Raw genomic sequence first — 24,068 nt, 5'->3', positions numbered from 1 at the left:
AAATGAAATAGAGTAAAAATAGATTTATATATGGAGCAAAAACTAAATAAAAATACACTTTTACTGTAACAAGTTATAGGATGAATTTACTGTTGCTGTATAAAGTCATGCTGTGGTTCTTTCTGTCTTTAGTAGATTTCTTAAACGTTATTGTGGATTAACTAACATTTATGAAATCGAATAAAGACACAGAAAAGAAGCACAGCGTGTGCAAACTGGTATATCCATATATCTTTAGTAGATGTTAGTAAATGTTAGTGCTGTCCTGTAACAGTGAATGTTAATCCTCCCTGACTAATTTAACCAGTCATTTATTACATGATACCAGAACTGAAGCCATAAAAACATATTTAAAAGAAACACAAACAGAAGAAAACAATGCGAAACATCTTCAGCGCTTTCAGTCCACAAATATGAAAAGACAAACTCTTCAAAACTGCTTCAGTGATAAAATGACAGATGATCTGATGTGAAGCTGCTCTGTAGTAAAATGAAGTGAAACTCCACCAACATCTAAAATAACTGCACATCTATAAGTGTTAATGCATGCGACCATCTAACTCCAGTACACCTCAACTTCCTCTAGATCAATGACATAATTTTCCACAGAAATGAACTGACCCATGATGTGTTAAAAGTGTCTAAAAGCAACAGTTTGATCTTGTCATGAGATTCTGTGAGTGTTTGGCTCTGCTCTCTCCAATAACTTGTTCATTTCTTATCAAATGTCTTGATTGTTTCTCCTCTCAGACTGATTTCAGTGTTTCTCTAATGGCTTTATGGAGATTGAAGAGTTCTCTGATATGAAAATATGATTAATATTCAACCGCTATGGATTCCAACGTTCCACATTGTAGCGACTGAGACAAATCAGACACAATTATTTGCCATATGCACACACCAATCTTTAAAACTTCCATCCGAGAGCAGGGTCCCAACCCCCAGGCGGGGTGAAAGGGGCCTGGTTGCCATGGCCGCGATCAGATAGGATGTTTTATGACTCTCAGGAATGCTAACAAGTAACTAACTCTGCGACAGATAACAGAACAAACTCTCCTGCATTCATTTATTGATGAACTGACTGACATGAAATGAACAGGCATTCCAGAACATTTTGAGAATGATTTACTGTTGTGTGTTTTGTCTTTTAATAATTCTGTTGATACTATGATCTCTTTGATACTATGTAGTTATTACAAGACCAACTGTCTATGTAACCATGTTTGGTCTCGATAAATTGGTGCTTTGAAGATCGAAATGATTGTGTACATGATATGCCAATAGCTGTGCAACACATTAGAATTACTAAGAATTTTCCTTAGTAGTGTCATTAAACACCAATCCAGCATGCCAGTCCGAGTGAGCACGCTTAAGACAAAGGCTTGTAAATCCTGGTGACAGAAGAAACTCCCGCCAGACAGTCCACCCTTCTCATTGGTACAGCAAACCCAGAGAGGGGTGGACATTCTCAGGCTTTATTAGAGACTGACCACAGTGACCGTTCTCTCTTCTCAACGCTTCTCATCCGACAACAAGGCAGCTTCTGCTGTTACTGGGGGAGGGGCTGGACCCCTTCCCCCCCACTTGGGCCCAGCTCCCTGGGCCCAAACAGGCCTGAGCAATGCCTGCCATGCTTTCATACTCCAAAAAGGGAGTCAGACTTTTCTTCAATCTAGAAAACAACTGCAACTTTACCATCACTGACTCAACGATCCACTCCTGGTCTTCAAGCAAGGACAGCAGGCTTCGACTCACAACAGCCATGTGCTCGAAGCCACCATGCTTTTCTTCAAGGCCATAGACCCAATCAACGAATCCAATCCAATCCAAGAATTTTCCACGATTGCAACTGCCATGCAAGTATTCTTTGATGAGATTGCTATGAAATAAGCTGATGGTTCTTCTTCTCATACTGAGATCTTATTCCATAGTTCTATTTCCTGTTCCACACCACTCACCCCTTTACCTATGCATGTATGTATGGATGTATGAATGTATTTATGTTTGTTTAGTGTTAGTTATGTTTGTGATTTAGTTAATAAAATTTGTGCACGATTATGAATTTGGTTTCTGATCCTCTGTTTGCATACAAAGTCCCTTTTACGATTTTGATCTTGCTACATGCTAATTGCTGTACATAAGGAATAATTCTTTTTCAGCGACCATGAACAATACATTTTCCTTAGAATAAATGAATAATCAAAGAGTTCTTTGGAACTGATTAATTGATTGTAATATTACTTTGGCTTACCTCAAAGTTAATCTGATTAACTGACCCAAATATTAATAATTAATCATAATTGGTAATTATGGATTATTATTAATATTTCCCCTTAGAGCTAATGTCCTTACAACATAAACACCACATTAGCGAGAGTCTGCCTTATTAAATCACACAACAACAAGGTGAGGTTGTGTAATAATATTAGAGACTACATGCAGTTTAGCAGAGGCTCTTATACTGTGGATTGATACTCAACATTAATACAATATGAAGTTAATGGGAATACTGGTTTCAGAAAGGGGATTGAGCCGACCGCTGAAAGGGTTCATGATGTGGTCGAGGCCAGAGAAACAGAGAAACACAGAAGTTTAAAGGACAAGTTCGGTATTTTACACTTAAAGCCCTGTTTTCAGATCGTTTCTGATGAAATAGAACGGTTAAGATTAAAATTTGGACACATGCTGCTGTCCTGAGAATTTTCAGTTTCTGTGGTAGCACCCCCCCCCCCCCACCTCCACCTCCACCTCCTCCTCCACCTCCACAATGGCTGCATAGGTGCACTGGAACAATCCTTCCTAAAATGCATTAAACTTCCGTTAAAAAGACGTGAAACTCACCGAGTGGTCAGGGGTGTTCACTGGTACTGGAACCGGGAACACTTCCCATAAATCCTGATGTACTCGTTACATCATAAGAAGAATGGCATCTACGCTAATTTTAGTGTCTTTGTTTATCCCGAGGTTTTCCCGCAGCCTGCCGGATCCAGGCCGTATCCAGATCTGAAGAAGGACCTTCGGCTGGACCCGATGACAACAGTGCTGAAGTGCCAACTTGTCTCTCCCTATGGAGGATCCCTTTACCACTCTACAGATAAAGCGTCGTCGGGAAACTCAATTCGCGTATCTACCCCGAATTGATAAAATAAAATAAAATTCTGTATCAAAAATTATAAGGAAACACCAGTACTTTGTTTAGGCTTGGTTTGTAGGGAATTACAAACCTGCGTACATATATTCAAACGCACATAACTATAGAACCAATTCTTAATGCGCATGTTCCGTTGTGACGGAAGCGAATCAATCATAACTAACCTTAGCTGGAAAATAACTTTATTAAAGAACCGCTATAAAGCCAAAACAATCTCTGTTACCTTAAATTATACGTTTATCTCTGAAAAGCTGCTTTGAAACAATCTACATTGTTAAAAGCGCTACAGTATATAAATGAAGATGACTTGACTTGACTTGATATGCTCACACAAAAATTGCTGCAAAAGGAGGTGGGGGGGGGTGCTACCACAGAAACTGAAAATTCTCGGGCCAGCAGCATGTGTCCAAATTTCAATCTTAACCGTTCTATTTCATCAGAAACGATCTGAAAACAGGGCTTTAAATGTAAAATACCGAACCTGTCCTTTAAGAGCCCTAAAACAGAAGTTGGCTTAAGCTGAACCCTTGCTTACTTTGACAAGAAAGCATCAACCAAAGTAATCTCACATGCAAGCGTTATTGATTCAACAACAGAGTGGATGAATCGTTCTCATGTGTAATGTTACTGTATAGAAGCATCAGCACAGAGAGGGAATTAAAGGGCACCTATTATGCAAAATCCACTTTTACATGGTGTTTGGACATAAATGTGTGTTGGCAGTGTGTGTGTGCAGATTTAAAACTCACCATCCAGACGCCAGAAACACAGACAGAAGAAAACAGTGTGAAACATCTTCAGCGCTTTCAGTCCACAAATATGAAAAGACAAACTCTTCAAAACTGCTTCAGTGATAAAATGACAGATGAGCTGATGTGAAGCTGCTCTGTAGTAAAATGAAGTGAAACTCCACCAACATCTAAAATAACTGCACATCTTTAAGTGTTGATGCATGCGACCACACTGTAAAAAATTGGCTATGATCAATAAATCGACAACATATGTTTTTACACTGCTTTAACTCATCAAAATAAGTTAAGCAATTTTCAACTTATTTTTAAGTCAGTTTAATGTAATTTAAGTTGAATGACTTAAACATCCAAGTTGATTGTACTTAAAAATGTAAGGCAAAATTTACAGTGCACTTTTTAGCTCATTATTTCAAACTCTGAATTTGGTCATTTTCTCTTGTCCGCCTCAATTTCCTCTAGATCAACGACATAATTTTCCACAGAAATGAACTGACCCGTGACAAGTTAAAGTCACAATTACACCAGTATAACGTATGAAGTATACACCAGTATAATTTTCCTTTCAACTTGTGTGTGCAAAATTAAAAATTGAATGAATGTGTAGCAATTTGTACAAATTGAGACATTTTTGTAAAACGTCGCGCGTCACGTTCATATAGGCTCTTGTCTGTAGGCTATATAGTTTTCCTCTCATAGAGCATATTATAAAGAAAAAGCTTAACGTCAATGCAGTAAGACGGTGATATTTAAACTCAGTAGCCAATACACCTTATTGAACATGCAATGCGCTTTTGCACGTTAAGCTTTTTATAATGCTTTTCTATGGGTGTTGTTCATAATCTGATGTAATCTGTTTGCCTCTATAAAGTATGCTTTATTAATAAGGTAGGCCTATATTGTGTACTAAATTTAGTGCTTCAATATCACTCACATTAAGCGTCTTAAAGGGACACTAAGTAAATTTTTAACCTTAACTGAACAGCTTCGGAGTCAGTGGAATGGTTACGTCAGTCGCGATGTAACGAATTGCTTGACGGCACTGCACACGTACACGCCCACATTCAAGCACCGGATATGTATAACGTTAAGCAAAGGGCAACGACAGATTGAGTTATGGCTGAGCCTGTAAAAAAGAAGCAGAAAGCTAGGAATTCTTTGTCGGAGGACCAACGAAAGAGGAAACGGGAGACTGACCGAGCAAGAAGTCAGACTCGAGTAAATATCGGACCGGCTTTTTCAGAATGGCGAGAACTGAGAGAAACAGAAGCCTGCAAAACGAATGCTGACCTGGCCTTCTTGCTGTTGCACTTGTAAGTATCTTTGGAATAAAATGTGTTTAATATTTAAATTTCAAGTAATTGCGACCTCAGGATGTTTGCTATTGTCTGTAAAGGTTTTTATTATGATCGCTGTCTGTTACGGGTACGCTTGATACTATAACTTTGATGTTAGCATTGTCATTAGCAAACATGTTTGATTTCTGTAGTTGTTTGGCCGTTCCTCTGTCGGTTTTATTTGTGTAACTTACACTTTTATTTTATGTCACTAAGTCAACGCGTCTGATAATAGGCAATAAACATGTTGCACATATCATGATCGAGCTAGAAAAAACGTTCTGATGTTTTCTTAGACAAGCAAAGGTAAACCATCATTCTACCAGATGAACTTATAGACCTTGCTAATATAACTTTAGACAAATATTAGCCTCCGATATATATATATATTTTTTATGCTCATGCCCATTCTCCCAAAAACAAACAAACACGAAAGCAGTAGTTCGCCTCGTTCATATCGTTCGTTCCCGGTAAAAATACTAGTATGCATGACAACAACAACAACAACAAAAAAATCGCCATCAGTTGGAAAGAAAGTATTGCTTTACTTGCCTCGGTAGACATAACTGGTTTTGAAATAGCCGGTTCCTCTGATCAGCTGGGTTGACAGCTGATCAGCTGAGTTGCTCGTGGCGAGGGGGGAGGGACAACAGTTCGTTTTTACGACAGAGTGTTTGAAAGCATTTACTACCAGACACTAGGGGAGCTTTGTAGAGAAAAAACACTCAGACTTGCCTAGTGTCCCTTTAAATAGGGAAGAACGCTTGATTACGCTGCCTTGTCTGTTTTAGTAGAATACTGCCATCTAGTGGTAGCAGGTTTTCTCAGACAGCTGTGTGTGGATCGTGCAAGGCGAAACCGGCGAAATTAAAGTCTCAAAATCCAAATGAATCAAATAGGATCGACTCAGAAACGAGTCAATGAATGAACGCGTGTCACCTGATCCACACATGCACATCTTCTTTGTTGCATGCGCAAATTATGATACTCTAATACAAAGGAAAACATTTGTATTCACAAAAATGTCTCTATTTGTACGAATTGCTTCACATTCATTCAATTTTGAATTTTGCACACGCAAGTTGAAAGGCATGAATAAAACATTTCTGCAACATGTATCAAGTTCATTGATAAGTGTGCTTGCACATGTTAATCATTTTGATACTATATTCATCTCATACCTTTTGATTTACTTATCAAAACTATCAAACAAATCAATCAAAAACTTTATTGACAAAGGCAAGCAAATCCAGATGACAGATGAACAGCAGTAGTAAAGTGAGATCTGTGTCTTATTTGAGAGAAATATTTCGTGTTTAGTCTGTAAAAGAGCTTCAGTATTAGAGACGTCTGATCTGAACAGTAATAATACAAGACATGTGAGACTTTAAGTGTGATTGGAAGTCATTTTTAAATTCCCCAATCAAATATGAATTACTAGATGAGTAAAAAACAGTATTTACAATGACAAACACTTTGAGCACTAATGAGTTAATGAGAAAATATGTTGCTGTTTGTTCTCAAATTATGTTCTAGGGTGGAAATAAGTGTAACCCAGGTTACTAATAAAACAAGATGAAAGTAAAAAATAAGGAAGAAAGAAACAGAAAGAAATCACTGATTAAATGAGGTGATGGGCTCTTTAAGAGCTAGTGGCAGCAGTGAGCTAAGCCCCGCCTATCTGCTACCGATAGAGAGAGTGAGATGACGCAGTTACACGGAGCGATCTTCAAAACCCCTCCATGTAAGTGATTAATTCAGAAAAAAGTGATCAAATACGACAGAAAAACAGGATTTCTGATCTGATGCTATAATATGAAGGAGCTGATGCCAGAGTAAGAAGCGGATGAGACGGAGGCTTGTGAAACGGATCGATGCAGATATACACGGAACATCAATGTGCCACAAATGAACTTCCTTGTTAAAACATATAAATTCATCGCCTTGGTGAGTTAAAAACTCAAACATTAACTTGACGTTTATGTAAAAAGTGCCGCGAATCTGATAAAGAGTCAATACAGTGTTTAGGCCGTGCGAGCCGAAGTGGATAGCACATGGGCAGTGGCGGATTTAGCAAATTGGGGGCCCAAGGCGAAAGTATGTATGGGGCCCCCCCCGTTCGATCTTTAAAAGAGAAGGGAAAAAAGATTTACCAACAGAATGGTGGATAGGCAGGTAAAGCTAATCTACAGGGAAGTGAATGTTGGAGAGGTAAAAAAAAACTTTCCCTTTAAATCCTGCATACATTTCTTTACTCCAAATCCAAAATGAAGATAGAAAGCAGAGAACACACAAAGTGTAGCACTACACAAACTAATAGTCACGATGGCACCCAACAGAGAATAAGGTTTCAGATAACACCTGAAAAATCTTGCATCACAATGTATTGTGATTGTCAAAACATTTTAGCAACTAAACAGAAACATGTTACAATGTTTACATGGTACAATTTCTGGTAAGATACTTTTTTATTATTGCTTGACAAATTTCACGATTTCAATTCAATTCTTGTGACTGATTCAATATGGACTCATTTGGATAAATATTAGGTACACAAGATAGGCGTTAATTTTTCTCAAGAAAAAAAAACTCACATAATGCTGTAACATACAGAGAGCCTTATCAGCTGTAGTATTAAGGTTAAAAACTCAAATTAAACAATGCGTTTTTATTATAATAACAATTTTAATAATATAAGTAAAAACATAAATATGTAATTTATTTACATTTTTACACATATTTAGCAAAATACTATATAGCTCTTTTTTCTAGCCAACTAACATGCTAGCCTATAACATATATTATGTTCATTAAACGGCTTTCCTGAGGTAACGTAACGTTAAACGTTATGTGACATAATTGTTCTCCAGCTGTTTTATTGACGTCTTTCCGCGGTTGAAAAACACTGATTGATCGATATTATGTATGAGGAATATACAATTCGGTAAGTTGTACTGCATCTTTCAACATTTTTCATTTGTGTTTTTTCACTATTAGCTAGTAGAAATGATCGATTCGGTTCACCTGCCGCCAGGGATCTGTCACGTCACATTTACAAGCGCCAAAACGGTATTTATATTAAGGGGGTAACGTAAGAGGGGCGAACTTGGGAGAGGTGATGTTGCATTTTGCTCCAAGCAAATCAACGTATATCCATGTGAGTGTGTTAACATTATTCTCACCTAGCGCCACTTCACAGCTAACGTTAGATGCTGCTCCTGTAGCGGCATGTTCAACGCTTTGGACGTTGTTGTTCCTGTCTATATCCCCAACTGTAGCCGTAAAAAAGTTGGTCTCGTCTTGTTTCGTCTCTGTTTGTGTACTTCCCAGTCCTCCTGTCACTCACTGCGTGTTTATCTTTCGCGCCGCGCTCCGTTACGGGCTAGTCCATTTCATTGTGAAAGTCGGGGGTGTATGTGTAGAGACGGATAACCATGACCTGTTACAGACATTTTAACTACTACTTCAACGTTTCAACGTATTTCTTAAGAATATTAATACAATTTACCATGCTTTTGAAGCGTTCATGATGATAAGGGGATAAGGGGCTTTTTTTTTCTTTTTCTTTGAGGTTGGTTGGGGGCCCCCCTACTACGACCGCTGGTAGGGGGCCCCAAGCAGCCGCCTACCTATGCCTCTATGTTAAGACCGCCACTGCACATGGGCTAAAGCTGACGCACGTGTGAGAATGCTAATGAGCTAACGAAGTATGCTATTTAAGTGTTAAAGTGTTATGTTTAATGTGTTATTTGAAGTGCATACATGTGATTTGACGATGAAATTATTGAATTGAAGACTAATTATTGTTCTGCCTTGTGTTTTACAAGGCTGGGTTTTTTGTAAGATTCAAGTTCTTCTGTGATGAGTTCCTTGATTCGTGCTGGACGCACGAGGTGCAGATTGTATATGGCGAGCCACCCACGGAATCGTTTCTCTGTTGAACTGTGTTTTGAGCCATCAAACTGGTAGGAGAATCTTTTATTTTATTTTTGGACAATCGGGACTCGGACTCATTGAGACCATCTTGTTTTTCTATTTTTTCCTTTTTGATTTCTCAACAAAAAGACATTGATTGTGATCTTGAATCATTCTAAAAGAATCAACGGTTCTTTGAACTTATCGATTCAATTCATGAACTCTGGTTAACTGAATGATTTGTCAAATCTTGAGTCTTTGATTTACATCGGACAGACTATTAAGTTTTGAGAAGAAAGTGATTCAATTGCAACTGAAAGTGAAAGTTCAGAATCCCATTCTGTGTATTGAATCAAATTGATTGTTCATTTGATTTTGAGGTATTTGAACTATTGATTGCAATACTGTGTGTGAAAGCAATATCTATTGTTTCTTTATTTTTGTTGTGTTACAAGGAATTTGACACAGATTTATTTTATTTATTTTATTATTTTGATCCAATAAGAGTCGAAAGTGTTCATTACTGCTGTCCAAATCTGAGTCCACGAATCTGAAAGAAATAACAAGAAGAGTGTGAATATTCTCATTTATTGTATTTTAATTGTTTACCTTTGTGATTCATACAATTTGAGCAAAAGTACATTTTCTTCCAATACAAAATCAAACTGAACCAGAAGCAAGACTTTGTATTGACTGTTCACTCACCTGTTGTGCTGTCTTCCTCTCTTCAGTAGTCGAATCTACCTTCTGATCAATCGGCCCATATTGAATGTTACGCTAGTATGACACGCTAGACACGTGTGACACGCTACACTTTGGCGAGCCAGCCAGGAGAGCGGACGTAGCAGCTGCTGAGGTGAATAATCAATTAAAATAGCACATACAGTGAATCAGACAAAAATGGATGTTGTGGAACGAGAAAATGTCAATGTGCAAAATGCAGTGATTGTCAGTGGCATAACATTAACTGAACTAGATGAAGCTCCTGAGGCTTATCTGCAGAAGTTTGGCTCTATTCGACAAAACGTACTAATTGATGACCCACGCTCTGAGTTTCATCATAACGCAGTAATAGAGTTCTCATGCAATTCTGCCATGTCCAACCTCAAGCCTCAGCTACCCGCAACCATCATAAGTCCCACTGATGCAGACACAGTGTTTCACGTGCGCACCTTGAGTAGCGTATACACCCCTACCGCTAGTAGCGCCACCACAGGGTATTTGGAGAAATTACAGGCAATAGCGGATGCCAGTGGAGAATCCCTTCAGGATGTGCTCCAACGAGAGTTGAATAAGATAAGTGAGATTAGAACTTCAGTTGATGCGCCGTCCAGAACAGAGCCTGAAATAGAGCACCATCCTTGTAAATCAAGTTTTCTGACACATGCCACTAGCACTCCTCAGCATCCAGTGTGTAAATCACTACCTCTACAGAGAACGGAATTTGCTGCAGAGACATTGACTCACCCTTCGAAGAACGATGAACTCAAAAACCCAGTCAAGGAAGCCATGGGCGCTGCATCACCGCATTGCTCAAGGGACCTCGATGACAGCACTACTGAGACAGTATCATTGAAATTGCCTATGACTGCTGTACACCCTCCAGGCATCCAGAAGGTGGTGATGGAACACATTATAAGAACGAATGACTCCTTGTCCTCACACAATACCCCGTTTCGCCTAAGAGCTGATTTACATCGGACAGACTATTAAGTTTTGATTTACATCGGACAGACTATTAAGTTTTGAGAAGAAAGTGATTCAATTGCAACTGAAAGTGAAAGTTCAGAATCCCATTCTGTGTATTGAATCAAATTGATTGTTCATTTGATTTTGAGGTATTTGAACTATTGATTGCAATACTGTGTGTGAAAGCAATATCTATTGTTTCTTTATTTTTGTTGTGTTACAAGGAATTTGACACAGATTTATTTTATTTTATTATTTTGATCCAATAAGAGTCGAAAGTGTTCATTACTGCTGTCCAAATCTGAGTCCACGAATCTGAAAGAAATAACAAGAAGAGTGTGAATATTATCATTTATTGTATTTTAATTGTTTACCTTTGTGATTCATACAATTTGAGCAAAAGTACATTTTCTTCCAATACAAAATCAAACTGAACCAGAAGCAAGACTTTGTATTGACTGTTCACTCACCTGTTGTGCTGTCTTCCTCTCTTCAGTAGTCGAATCTACCTTCTGATCAATCGGCCCATATTGAATGTTACGCTAGTATGACACGCTAGACACGTGTGACACGCTACATAAGCCTCCTGGAAATAAACATACAGTAAATGCCAGCATATAAAGCCATTACAAATAAATGAAGATTAATTAATGACAAAAAAGTGTAATAATAGAAATGACACCATTAGGTTTCTGATGTGTGAATATGAGCTTGATCTCGTTCAGCTCTTCTGGATCTGATGTCATAAACCAGAAGAATGACAGTAGCCATGCCCACCAGAGCAGAGAGAACCAATCGGATCACAGCTTCAGTAGGACCACACCAGTGGACAGAGTCTGAGGAATAAAAGCATCAAACTGAGATCAGATCAGTTCATAAACGCTAATATCAGGAACAGGCAGACGAGCTGGAAAACATGAGAGAGAGAAAAGATAAATACAAACAAATCTAATCAACAATCTTATTTTGGTTATTTTTGGTTTTGGTGGAGTCAGTGTTTATATGATCTATCATATCAAACTATAAAATGATTCACCAATAAATAAATATGTAAATAACTGGTTAAAAACAAGAATATTTGAAGGACATGAGAAATGATCTCTACTCACCAGAGACAGAAACTCTGAAAGCTTTTAATGAGAAACTTTTTGAGAGCCCTCTCTCACTGTTGATCTGTAGTTGATAATCTCCAGCATGTTCAGTTGTGATGTTTGTGATGGTCAGAGATCCAGTTTGTTTGTCCAGCTTCAGTCTGTCTCTGAATCTCCCAAGATAATCATCATATAAAGTGATTCTGTCGGCCTTTACATCAATTTCAGCAATTAAAATATTTTCATCTCCAAACATCCACCGAATCCATTCATGATCCTTTATTTCAGTGAGATTAGAGTTTACAGTGAGTGATTCTCCCTCCATCACTGATATTTCAACTGTATCAACAAACAGAAACAGAGTTTGTATCTGAGATATTGATATTGATATGTCAAATTGACAATAATATAAAACAAAAAAACAGAAATGAATCAAATGTGTTTGGATTAATTTATCTGAGATATTGATATTTAAATTTCAAATGAACAATATCATAAAAAAAAAACAGAAAAGAAACAAAATGGTGTTTAGATTAATATTGTTTAATTTGATTAAAAAATTAAATGGTAAAACAAATATTTAACCTACCAAAGACAGCGAGGACCCATTTCATCGAAATATCGAAATCGCTTCGTTTAGAACGTCCAGCATATATCCGTGCACAAGAGCAATGTGGGCTTTTACGTTATCTTAACCTGGTCATTCCAATCCCAGACAGCAACATAGTGTCGGCCCAGATCTGGGAAGCGCTGAATCCACATGTACTGGATGTGGGCCGTAACATTCACAGTGCAGCACAGCTAGAGAACCAGATTACTTACATAAAGTATTCCTGCAGGGGGCGCCCGATATTATAAATGTAAGAAAACATGGAGAGACTCTTGAACTTCAGAGTGAAAAACTTTATTGATAAAGACAAGCAAATACACATGGACAGCAGAAGTAAAGTGAAATCTGCGGCTTGGTTTGAGAACAGATGTAGAACAGATGTAGTAAATGATTGGTGTAGTCATTCATCAAGTGTTATGCCATGCAGTGAGTTATAGCTAGTTAAAGGGTTAGTTCACCCAAAAATGAAAATTCGGTCAGTAATTACTCACCCTCATGTTGTTCCAACCGCGTAAGACCTTCGTTCATCTTCGGAACACAAATTAAGATATTTTTGATGAAATCTGAGAGTTGTCTAACTCCTCCATAGGCTGCTAGGTGACCGAAACTTGCTGGCCCAGAAAAGTTATTAACCCCCTGAGGTCGGCTATCGCGCCGGCGCGATAGGCTCGTTTTTTTCCGTATGAGTGCAAAAAAAAAAAAAAAAAAAAAAATATTAATTTTTATCTTATATGCTTGTGTTATACATCAATCGATCCTGTTTAGTGTGTATTTTTTTTGTGTATGCTCATAATAAAAACAAACTGTTGTGCTTTTCGCCAAATAAAGAAAAATAAACATGATGCGAGTTCTGCCTACTCTCCGTCAGTGAAGTCAATTCTGAAACGCGTCCGAAAATGAACTGTAACTCAGCGAATACTCAGTCAAACAGGAATACAGACATACAGGCATGAAGCTTGAATTCTCTTCTTTCAAATGAAGTAATTTTTATAAAAAACAAATATTCACAGTTTATATAATATGTATGTAAAGAGAGAGATGTCAGTCGTTCTCATCTCAGCTAATTAAGTTTTAATGTGACTCCGCCTACGGACGCAAATGTGTCCGTAGGCGGACACATTCAAACGCAAATGTGAGGCGATCCATACAAACCTGTGAAACGCCCACATCCGCTGGATAAGGCCGGTGAAACACTGGATGCGTGGCGTAAGCGTCTCAGCTGCGTGGCGTGTCCGTTTTTATTTCGGCTCCCATCCATGTTAACAGTTTAGAGTTTGCATACTGCCTGTGTGAGACGCGCGTCTCAGGCGCGGCACGAGCCGCGTGGAAAACGCGTGCATTCTAGAAATAGAACCGACGCCTAATTTTCACGTGACACGCAAGCGTCCTGGAAGCGTTTCCATGCAAAATTGAATAGGAAAATCTGTTTATTTGTCATTTTGACACGAATACATATTAATAAATGTCCTTTTGATGTTTAAAAGTGTCTAGGTTTTGACATAAATGCAAATATAAATGTAATTTTACAAAATATGATCGATTTTCAAATACTGCTGTATTGAATGAACAGCTTTTTAGCAAACTCTATTGCTATACTGAGATGAGGAATATATACTGTATGTGTTTTGTCAAAAATAAAGTCATCAACTAACTAATGAATCCTTTACTTTGAAATACGTATGATAAAATGTATACTTTAGTTTTGAAAGACGTTGACTAGTTTTGAAAAGATTATAAAGTATGTATGTGCATGCATATATATATGTGTGTGTGTATATATGAAGAGTTCAGATGCAAAAGCCTCTAAATGCCATCTGAAATTTTCTCCTAGAAAAGTTAGCTATAGGTGACACACCTGAATGAATGGCTCATTAAGTATGCAGGGACGTAGTCTCACCAGGTGTGAACTACTAAATATGCATGATGCTGTTGGAGCGGTTACGCCCCATCCGCATATTGGCTTTCCAAACTAAAAGTGTTTCACAAAACTAAAATCAATGTATCGTTTTTTTGTGAATGATTAGGCAGGATGATTTTCATATCATTTTGAAGAAAAAACACTAGGCGATGAAATCCATTAGTCAAAAGTCTTATTGCCACATATTTAGTATGTGTTTTGTGGCCTTATTTCAGAAACTTTAATTTTTAGTTTTTTCGATAACCATGCATAAACATTATTCTCTCAAAAATGAAAACATGTACATACATGTGGCTCACATATTATGGAAGTCCTGTTTGTGCTATATAGAGTGAATTTACACCTTTGCCATTAATATGTTTATAAGCAACTGAAAAAAGCACAAATGTCAGGGCATGTCAGAACATCTCAAGGACCCCAAAAACACCCCAGACCCCAGAGGGTTAAAGAGATCATTAATATAGTCCAAGTGACTCCAGTGGCTCAATCTTAAGTATATCAAGCGACGAGAATACTTTTTGTGCGCAAAAACAAACAAAAATAACGACTTTATTCCACTATTCATTTCCTTCTCTCTGGGCCTCTAGTTGGTTCACGTAGTGTTTTTGCGTAGCGCGTCTGTGTTACACGTCACCACGTAGGCTCACAATTGGCCGAAGCTGGTCATGTGTGTGATGCGTCTGACGTGCAACACAGACGCGCTGCGCAAAAACACTACGAGGCCCAGAGAGAAGGAAATGAATATTGGAATAAAGTCGTTATTTTTGTTTGTTTTTGCGCACAAAAAGTATTCTCGTCGCTTGATATACTTAAGATTAAGCCACTGTAGTCACTTGGACTATATTAACGATCTCTTTAATAACTTTTCTGGGCCAGCAAGTTTCGGTCACCTAGCAGCCTATGGAGGAGTGATCAGCTCTCAGATTTAATCAAAAATATCTTAATTTGTGTTCCGAAGATGAACGAAGGTCTTACGCGGTTGGAACAACATGAGGGTGAGTAATTACTGACATAATTTTCATTTTTGGGTGAACTAACCCTTTAAGTTTCCACTAGTAAAATTATTTAAGTCGAGATTATATGACAATTTTAAGTTAAAGGTTTTAATTAGCTTACTCAAATATTTGAAGTTGAGATCAATTAAAATGTATGAGTACAAAATAAAAATCTGACTGTTCTGTTTACTTAAACTTTAAATTTCTTAACTTAAAAAGTGAGGCAACTGATTTAAGTTTTGTCAGCTTATTCTGGTTTACGGTGTAAAGTTTATACATAAAAATGTAAAGCCTTTTGAATTGGATTTTTAAAAATACATTGCTGAGAGAGAGATCGCAAGCTAAACAATCATCAGTATTTATTATGACAAAAAGATTAGAAGAACAAAAAACACACTTGAAGAACCTTTAAATTTTAGCGTTCTACTTTAGATTTCAATACTTCCTGAAAAAGATGAACATATAAAGCCAGAAATAAGTAAATCTCACAAGCTATATATAAAAAATAGTAATATGAGAAATGACACCATTAGGTTTCTGATGTGTGAATATGTGCTTGATCTCGTTCAGCTCTTCTGGATCTGATGTCATAAACCAGAAGAATGACAGTAGCCACACCCACCAGAGCAGAGAGGACCAATCGGATCACAGCTTCAGTAGGACCACAAAAGTGGACAGAGACTGAGGAATAAAAGCATCAAACTGAGATCAGATCAGTTCATAAACGCTAATATCAGCGCTGACATCAACTAATATCAGCCGTACCTGAACATGTGTGACAGAGTTGAGTGATGTTGAGATGTTGAGTCTGGTTGCTGATGGGATTGTTCAGCACACAGATGTAGGAGTTTTTATCCTGATATTCCACTTCCAGAGGGAGAGAGAGACTCATGCTGAGATCAAACACACTGATGCTGGACAATAAACTGTTTCCTTTGTACCAGGAGAGAGTCACATGACCCACATTCACAGCTGAACACACCAATGAACATGATGATGGTGATGAAGATGAAGATGAAGAACAGTCTCTGCTGATGACAGGAACAGGCAGACGAGCTGGAAAACATGATATATGATAAAAAATTATAAATAAGAACATCTCTAATCAACAATCTTCTTTCGGTTCAGTCAGTGTGTTGAGTCAGTGTTTATATGATCTATCATCTCAAATGATAAAATTATCAAATTATAAAAATGATTCAACAATTAATAAATAATGTAAATAATTGGTAAAAAACAAGAATATTTGAAGGACATGAGAAATGATCTCTACTCACCAGAGACAGAAACTCTGAAAGCTTTTAATGAGAAACTTTCTGAAAGCCCAAACTCTCATATTTTTTATCTTTAGTTTATAATCTCCAGCATGTTCAGTTGTGATGTTTGTGATGGTCAGAGATCCAGTTTGATTGTCCAGCTTCAGTCTGTCTCTGAATCTCCCAAGATAATCATCATATACAGTGATTCTGTCATCCTTTACATTAATTTCAGCTATTAAAATATTTTCATCTCCAAACATCCACCGAATCCATTCATAATCCTTTATTTCAGTGAGATTAGAGTTTACAGTGAGTGATTCTCCCTCCATCACTGATATTTCAACTGTATCAACAAACACAAACAGAGTTTGTATCTGAGATATTGATATGTCAAATTAACAATAAAACAAAAATATAGTTGCGAGCAGCGATTACGGGCCCAAGCCGGTGACACTGCCACCCCGGTGCCTTTAGTCCTAAAGGCCCCGGGGTGGCGGTACCGCCGTCTTTGGCCCTTCATCGCTGCTCGCAGCTATATATATATATATATATGTATATATATATATATATATATATAAATATATAAAAGACAGAAAATATTGCTTGACTGACTTTATTCTGATTTTATGATACACTCAAAATATTCCACAACAAATGCATTAAATTTATTGTAAAAATAAAAACGAAAGTAAGCAGTGTTGGGCTCACGTAACCCTCTCATTAGAATCAAAATGTTTCAACATTTGCGATGTATTTAGATGCTAAGCTATTCTTTATCATAGGCTTTGTACTTCACTCACGTTCCAATATGGACGGAAAAAAATCATCCTCTTCACACGTGCAAAAATGTGCTAGGAAACATCACAGTGGTGCGGTGCTTACTGTGAATGTACAAATTTTACTACTGACTATTTAAACAGAGCAGTGTAATTTTTAAATGTTAGGTTGACTATTTTATTATTATATTTTATTAAGGCTATAATGAACAGGCTGCGATGTCAAGATTGCAATGCTGGAATGTGTGTGTGTGTGTGTGTGTGTGTGTGTGTGTGTGTTTGGCGCGGACGCGATTGAACAGTGGACACATAAAAACATACTCCGTCATTTTGTTCATACAGGACGACATTCAAACTGCAAAGTGTTTACTTGTATTTGTGTACAGTCGCAATAAAACACAACATTGTGCTTTTGTAAAATAAATTCAAGCAATCCACCCCCGAAATGGCGCTAATTTTAAAATTAAACTAAAATGCTCACGGCTGCACGGGCATTCATAACGGTGCGCGTCCACGGCGAGAAATGAGCAGAGAAGAGCGAACTTTTTTTTGTTCATTCCTACTTCCATAAGAATTCATTGAAAACCCTTGCTCTGCTCCGCACCATTATCAATGTCAGTGCGGACGAACATATTTTACTTTCGTTTTTAAGTTAGCGATTCAAAAGCCCCCAGCGGTGTCACATGTCGATTAACTCAGTGGTAAAATATTCTCACTGTCACATACCTAGTATATTTTTATATAGATACAATAGGCCTACCTGATTTTAAACACAAGAGGGCAGTATAGCCCTATATATGACTTGATTTTTTTTAACTAATACTGTTTTTAAACTTAAACATAATTCTTAAATTGAAAAAAAGAATAAAATGGGTTTAATTCTGATTTATAGATAGAAATAAATGGTGTATAATTACATTTTTAGAAGATATGAGTCTTTTAGTTTTTCCTTTTTTGACATTAATCCCTCGCCATATGAGATATTTATTATCCGTTCACAATTTAGCATCTTTAATGTATTTTCATCATGTTGAAAAATTTGGTGGGAATAAAATAAACCACTTAAGAGGAGTGGGTAAAAATTCAGAGGCTGATTTTGCAAATAAATCCACATTCAAACAAAAATATCTGACTTCCTGTTGGTCGGAGCTAATGACAGTAAATTAGAAAGTTGTCCGGCTCGATGAGACCAATATACGTACTGATTTTTTTAACTGTAGGTAAAACTAACCCTGCCACTTTTGTCAAAAGCATTTTGAAAGTGACACACTTCCTGCTGCCAGTTGGTGGCACTATAACTTTGACTCACAAAACACACTGCTTAAAGGGGGGGTGAAATGCTCATTTTCACTCAATCTCCTGTTAATCTTGAGTATCTATAGAGTAATATTGCATCCTTCATATCTCCAAAAAGTCTTTTGTTTTATTATATTTATAAAAGAAAGATAGGCTGTACCGAGTCTTTCCGGAAAAAAACGAGCGGCTGGAGGCGGGCCGTGTGGGCGAAGCTTAGCTGTGCTAACGCGCCGAGCTAGTAACAACACACAGAGACATTTGTTCAACAGTTTTACTCACCGTCCGGTTCCAACGCACGACCGCGAACCTTTATCATTGTGACTGCTCGATCCTTAAGCATTAGACGATCTGCAAATCCGTCGATCTGGGCTTTGTTTATAAAACAATCATCGTCGAAATGCAGGGAACAAACAGTCTTACACAACTCCGTTTATGCTCAGGAAAACAAACTCCATCCACGGGTTCCTTAACGCTGGGTTCTTTGGGAATCTGTGCAGGGTTGTCTTGCCCTGGCAACCAAAAACACACTTCTTTGGCTACATTGACTTCCAAAAGCCGGGCAGGGCACTTTGATGGCGAACTGCTTTCACTCTCTTGCTCTGGTCTACGAGTGCACGCGCGCCCGCGATCTTACCGGAGAAGTGCCCTTAGAACCCATATAAGGAAATTCCGCCCTATCTTACGTAAGACAGAGCCATACTCGAAAAAAACTTGTCGAAACTTGTGACAAACCGGAAGGAGTATTTTTGGAACAAAAATACTCCTTCAAACGTACAACTTAGTTTTTGAAACTTTGTCCATGTTTAGCATGGGAATCCAACTCTTTAACAGTGTAAAAAACTCAGTATGCATGAAATAGCATTTCACCCCCCCTTTAAGTTTCATCAAAATCAGTTAATGTATGCAGAAGTTATAACACACTTCGTGTTTCTCTTTTCTCGCCATAAATTTGTTTCCTCGCCACGGCCAAACCGTTCGAGATATCAAAAATCTGTCCGCAATTTAGCATCCTCAATGTCTTTATGCACACCGAGTTTGGTGGGGATTGGATGAATTCTCTAGGAGGAGTATTTCAAATTCCACAGCAAGCGTTTTCCAAAAAACCCATAATAGCTGACTTCCTGTTGGGCTGGCATAAAACTTGACCAGGGAAAGTTGTTCGGCCCGATGAGATCTATATGTGTACCGAGTTCCATATTAATTCATGCAAGCGTGTTTGATATATGGACCAAGTTTTCAGACCCCGTTCAAGGGGGCGCTGTTGAGCCTTCCTGTTGGTCGAAGCTAATGACTGTAAATTAGAAAGTTGTCCGGCTTGATAAAAACAATATACATACCAAGTTTTGTTGCTGTAGATAAAACTAACACTAACACTTTTGTCATAAGGTGACGCTACTGAGCCTCTCACCTCGCCCGTTTCTGAAACTTTTCACATGTCTACTGGCTAATAAATGTGATGTATCTGTTGAGTTTCATCCAATTTCAAGCATAAGAGTCTCAAAAGCATCTGAAAAGAATATTAAAGTTTGATGCGTTGCCAAGGCAACAGTATCTAAGATATCAAGAATCCTTTCACAGGTCTACATCTACCTTGTATTTACATTATACACATAGAGTTTGAAGCAAATCGGGTAAAAATAATAGGGTGATTTCAAAGCAATTTGAAAGTGGCACAATTCCTACTGCCAGTTGGTGGCGCTAAAACTTTGACTCACAATGGTCACATCCATGTGATCGGCCTCTTACAACGAACATACTGTTGAAGTTTTATCAAGATCAGTCAATGTATGCTGAAGTTATAACACACTTCCTGTTTCTCTGTTCTCGCCATAAATTCGTTTCCTCGCCACGGCCAAACCGTTTGAGATATCAAAAATCCGTCCGCAATTTAGCATCCTCAATGTCTTGACTTCATGCTGACCGAGTTTGGTGGCGATCGGATGAATTCTCTAGGAGGAGTATATCCAATTCCAGAGGATGTGTTTTTCAAACAACCCATAATAGCTGACTTCCTGTTGGGCGGAGCTAAAAACATAGTGTGGAAGTTGTTTGGCCCGATGAGATCTATATGTGTACCGAGTTTCATATTAATTCATGCAAGCATGTTTGATATATGGACCAAGTTTTTGGACCCCGTTCAAGGGGGCGCTGTTGAGCCCCCCTGCCACGCCTGGGTACCAGGTTCAGCCCGGCCCTGATGGCCGCGATGGCCTGTGTGCAAAGTTTCAAGAGTTTTCAAGCATGTTAAGGGCCCCAAAAGTGCCCAAAAGTCAAAAAAAAAAGAAAAAAAGAAGAAGAATCCTAACGAAAACAATAGGGCCCTAAAAACATGAATTTTTTGAAAAAAATTAAGCAAAATGGTGTTTGGATTAATATTGTTTTGTTTGATTAAAACATAAAATGGTAAAACAAATATTTAACCTACCAAAGACAGCAAGATAGACATAACTGATCGAACCATACAGTTTTCGGAAATAAACTCCAGCATGTTCAGTTGTGATGTTTGTGATGGTCAGAGATCCAGTTTGTTTGTTCAGCTTCAGTCTGTCTCTGAATCTCCCATCAAGAACATCATCATATACAGCGATTCTGTCGGCCCGTTTATTGATTTCAGCTATTAAAGTTTTAGACCACCAACTAGTCTTATCTTCAGTTCCAAACCTCCACTCAATCGCTCTATCACCAGAGTTTAGAGTGACTCTCCCTCCTTCACTGACACTGATGTCACTGATCCTGATACCAAAAACACACACAGAACACACACAACCAGGGTTTGTCAGATTATTACTGTGAAATCACTTAATAATGTTTTTCTATGCTTTAAAATGTCAGTTTGAAATAAACAATATCATAAAACAAACAAAAAGAAACAAAATGGTGTATGAATTAATTAAAATTTTGTCATTAAATAAAGGTGAAGCAAATGTGTTTAACCTCACCAATTAAACCAATATTGATCTTTCTCTTTCTCACACCGTTGATCTGTAGAGAATAAGGTCCAGCATGTTCAGTTGTGATGTCTATGATGGTCAGAGATCCAGTTTGATTGTTCAGCTTCAGTTTGTCTCTGAATCTCCCATCAATGACATCATCATATACAGCGATTCTGTCGGTCCGTTTATTGATTTCAGCTATTAAAGTGTCTCCATAATATTCATACTTCCACTGAATCACATCATCATCCTTTATTTCAGTAAGATCAGAGTTTAGAGTGAATGATTCTCCCTCCATCATATTCTTCAATTCATCTTCATCACCAAACACACCATCTTCATCTTCATCCCCAAACACACCTGAAGAGTTTTTCACAGATTAAAGCTTTAAAATCACTTGATGTTGGTTTGATGAAGCTTCACTGAAATACTTTTAATCATTTAAATGTGATGTTAATAATATTCTGCAGCAATACAAAGACAAAAGATGACAAATGAAATATAGTAAATATATTTATATATGGAACAAAACCTAAATAAAAACACACTTTTACTTTAATGTTGCAACAAGTTATAGGTTGAATTTACTGTTGCTGTATAAACTCATGCTGTGGTTCTTTTCTGTCTTTATTCGAATTCTTAAACGTTATTGTGGATTAACTAACATTTACGAAATCGAATAAAGACACAGAAAAGAAGCACAGCGTGTGCAAACTGGTATATCCATATATCTTTAGTAGATGTTAGTAAATGTTCGTACTGTCCTGTAACAGTGAATGTTTATCCTCTCTATTTTAACCAGTCATTTATTACATAATGTTTTATTAACAAAGTTCAGGAGGAGCACGTTCAGATAATTAACACAAGTGGAGAGCACTCAGCAATCAATGGTAAGAGGTATATACACCAAATACGCATTAAACTTTACACCTTCTAATTGCATGTAAGTGTAAACTCGTGAATTGGAACCAGAACTGAAGCCATAAAAACATATATAAAAGAAACACAAACAGAAAAAAACAGTGCAAAACATCTTCAGCGCTTTCAGTCCACAAATATGAAAAGACAAACTCCTCAAAACTGCTTCAGTGATAAAATGACAGATGAGCTGATGTGAAGCTGCTCTGTAGTAAAATGAAGTATATACACACACACACACACACACACACACATATATGTATATATACACTCACCTAAAGGATGATTAGGAACACCATACTAATACTGTGTTTGACCCCCTTTCGCCTTTCAGAACTGCCTTAATTCTACGTGGCATTGATTCAACAAGGTGCTGAAAGCATTCTTTAGAAATGTTGGCCCATATTGATAGGATAGCATCTTGCAGTTGATGGAGATTTGTGGGATGCACATCCAGGGCACGAAGCTCCCGTTCCACCACATCCCAAAGATGCTCTATTGGGTTGAGATCTGGTGACTGTGGGGGCCATTTTAGTACAGTGAACTCATTGTCATGTTCAAGAAACCAATTTGAAATGATTCGAGCTTTGTGACATGGTGCATTATCCTGCTGGAAGTAGCCATCAGAGGATGGGTACATGGTGGTCATAAAGGGATGGACATGGTCAGAAACAATGCTCAGGTAGGCCGTGGCATTTAAACGATGCCCAATTGGCACTAAGGGGCCTAAAGTGTGCCAAGAAAACATCCCCCACACCATTACACCACCACCACCAGCCTGCACAGTGGTAACAAGGCATGATGGATCCATGTTCTCATTCTGTTTACGCCAAATTCTGACTCTACCATCTGAATGTCTCAACAGAAATCGAGACTCATCAGACCAGGCAACATTTTTCCAGTCTTCAACTGTCCAATTTTGGTGAGCTCATGCAAATTGTAGCCTCTTTTTCCTATTTGTAGTGGAGATGAGTGGTACCCGGTGGGGTCTTCTGCTGTTGTAGCCCATCCGCCTCAAGGTTGTGCGTGTTGTGGCTTCACAAATGCTTTGCTGCATACCTCGGTTGTAACGAGTGGTTATTTCAGTCAAAGTTGCTCTTCTATCAGCTTGAATCAGTCGGCCCATTCTCCTCTGACCTCTAGCATCAACAAGGCATTTTCGCCCACAGGACTGCCGCATACTGGATGTTTTTCCCTTTTCACACCATACTTTGTAAACCCTAGAAATGGTTGTGCGTGAAAATCCCAGTAACTGAGCAGATTGTGAAATACTCAGACCGGCCCGTCTGGCACCAACAAACATGCCACGCTCAAAATTGCTTAAATCACCTTTCTTTCCCATTCTGACATTCAGTTTGGAGTTCAGGAGATTGTCTTGACCAGGACCACACCCCTAAATGCATTGAAGCAACTGCCATGTGATTGTTTGAT

The 24,068-nt window shown here is 38.0% G+C and overlaps 2 protein-coding genes across 6 annotated transcripts in view; both read right to left on the bottom strand.

Moving 5' to 3' along the window:
* LOC307164771 (uncharacterized protein) overlaps window positions 1–24,068 on the bottom strand; it is a 195,658-nt gene that overhangs the window by 118,174 nt on the left and 53,416 nt on the right. For all 5 annotated transcript variants that reach the window (XM_079881847.1, XM_079881846.1, XM_079881848.1 and 2 more), the window contains one exon: window positions 16,221–16,511. In XM_079881847.1, coding sequence (XP_079737973.1) covers window positions 16,221–16,511 — 291 coding nt within the window. The remainder of the gene's footprint in view (window positions 1–16,220; window positions 16,512–24,068) is intronic.
* LOC307164783 (uncharacterized protein) overlaps window positions 1–24,068 on the bottom strand; it is a 32,892-nt gene that overhangs the window by 1,195 nt on the left and 7,629 nt on the right. Inside the window, exons 2-3 of the mRNA XM_079881875.1 lie at window positions 21,726–22,079; window positions 21,212–21,519 (exon numbers count right to left, since the gene is read on the bottom strand). Coding sequence (XP_079738001.1) covers window positions 21,476–21,519; window positions 21,726–22,020 — 339 coding nt within the window. The 5' untranslated portion in view covers window positions 22,021–22,079 and the 3' untranslated portion in view covers window positions 21,212–21,475. The remainder of the gene's footprint in view (window positions 1–21,211; window positions 21,520–21,725; window positions 22,080–24,068) is intronic.

This window comes from Squalius cephalus (genome assembly GCF_949319135.1).
Source record: "Squalius cephalus genome assembly, chromosome: 9".
Classification (NCBI taxonomy): Eukaryota; Metazoa; Chordata; class Actinopteri; order Cypriniformes; family Leuciscidae; genus Squalius; species Squalius cephalus.
Note: the sequence above shows the minus strand (reverse complement) of the source record. Positions and strands in the feature narration are given on the sequence as shown.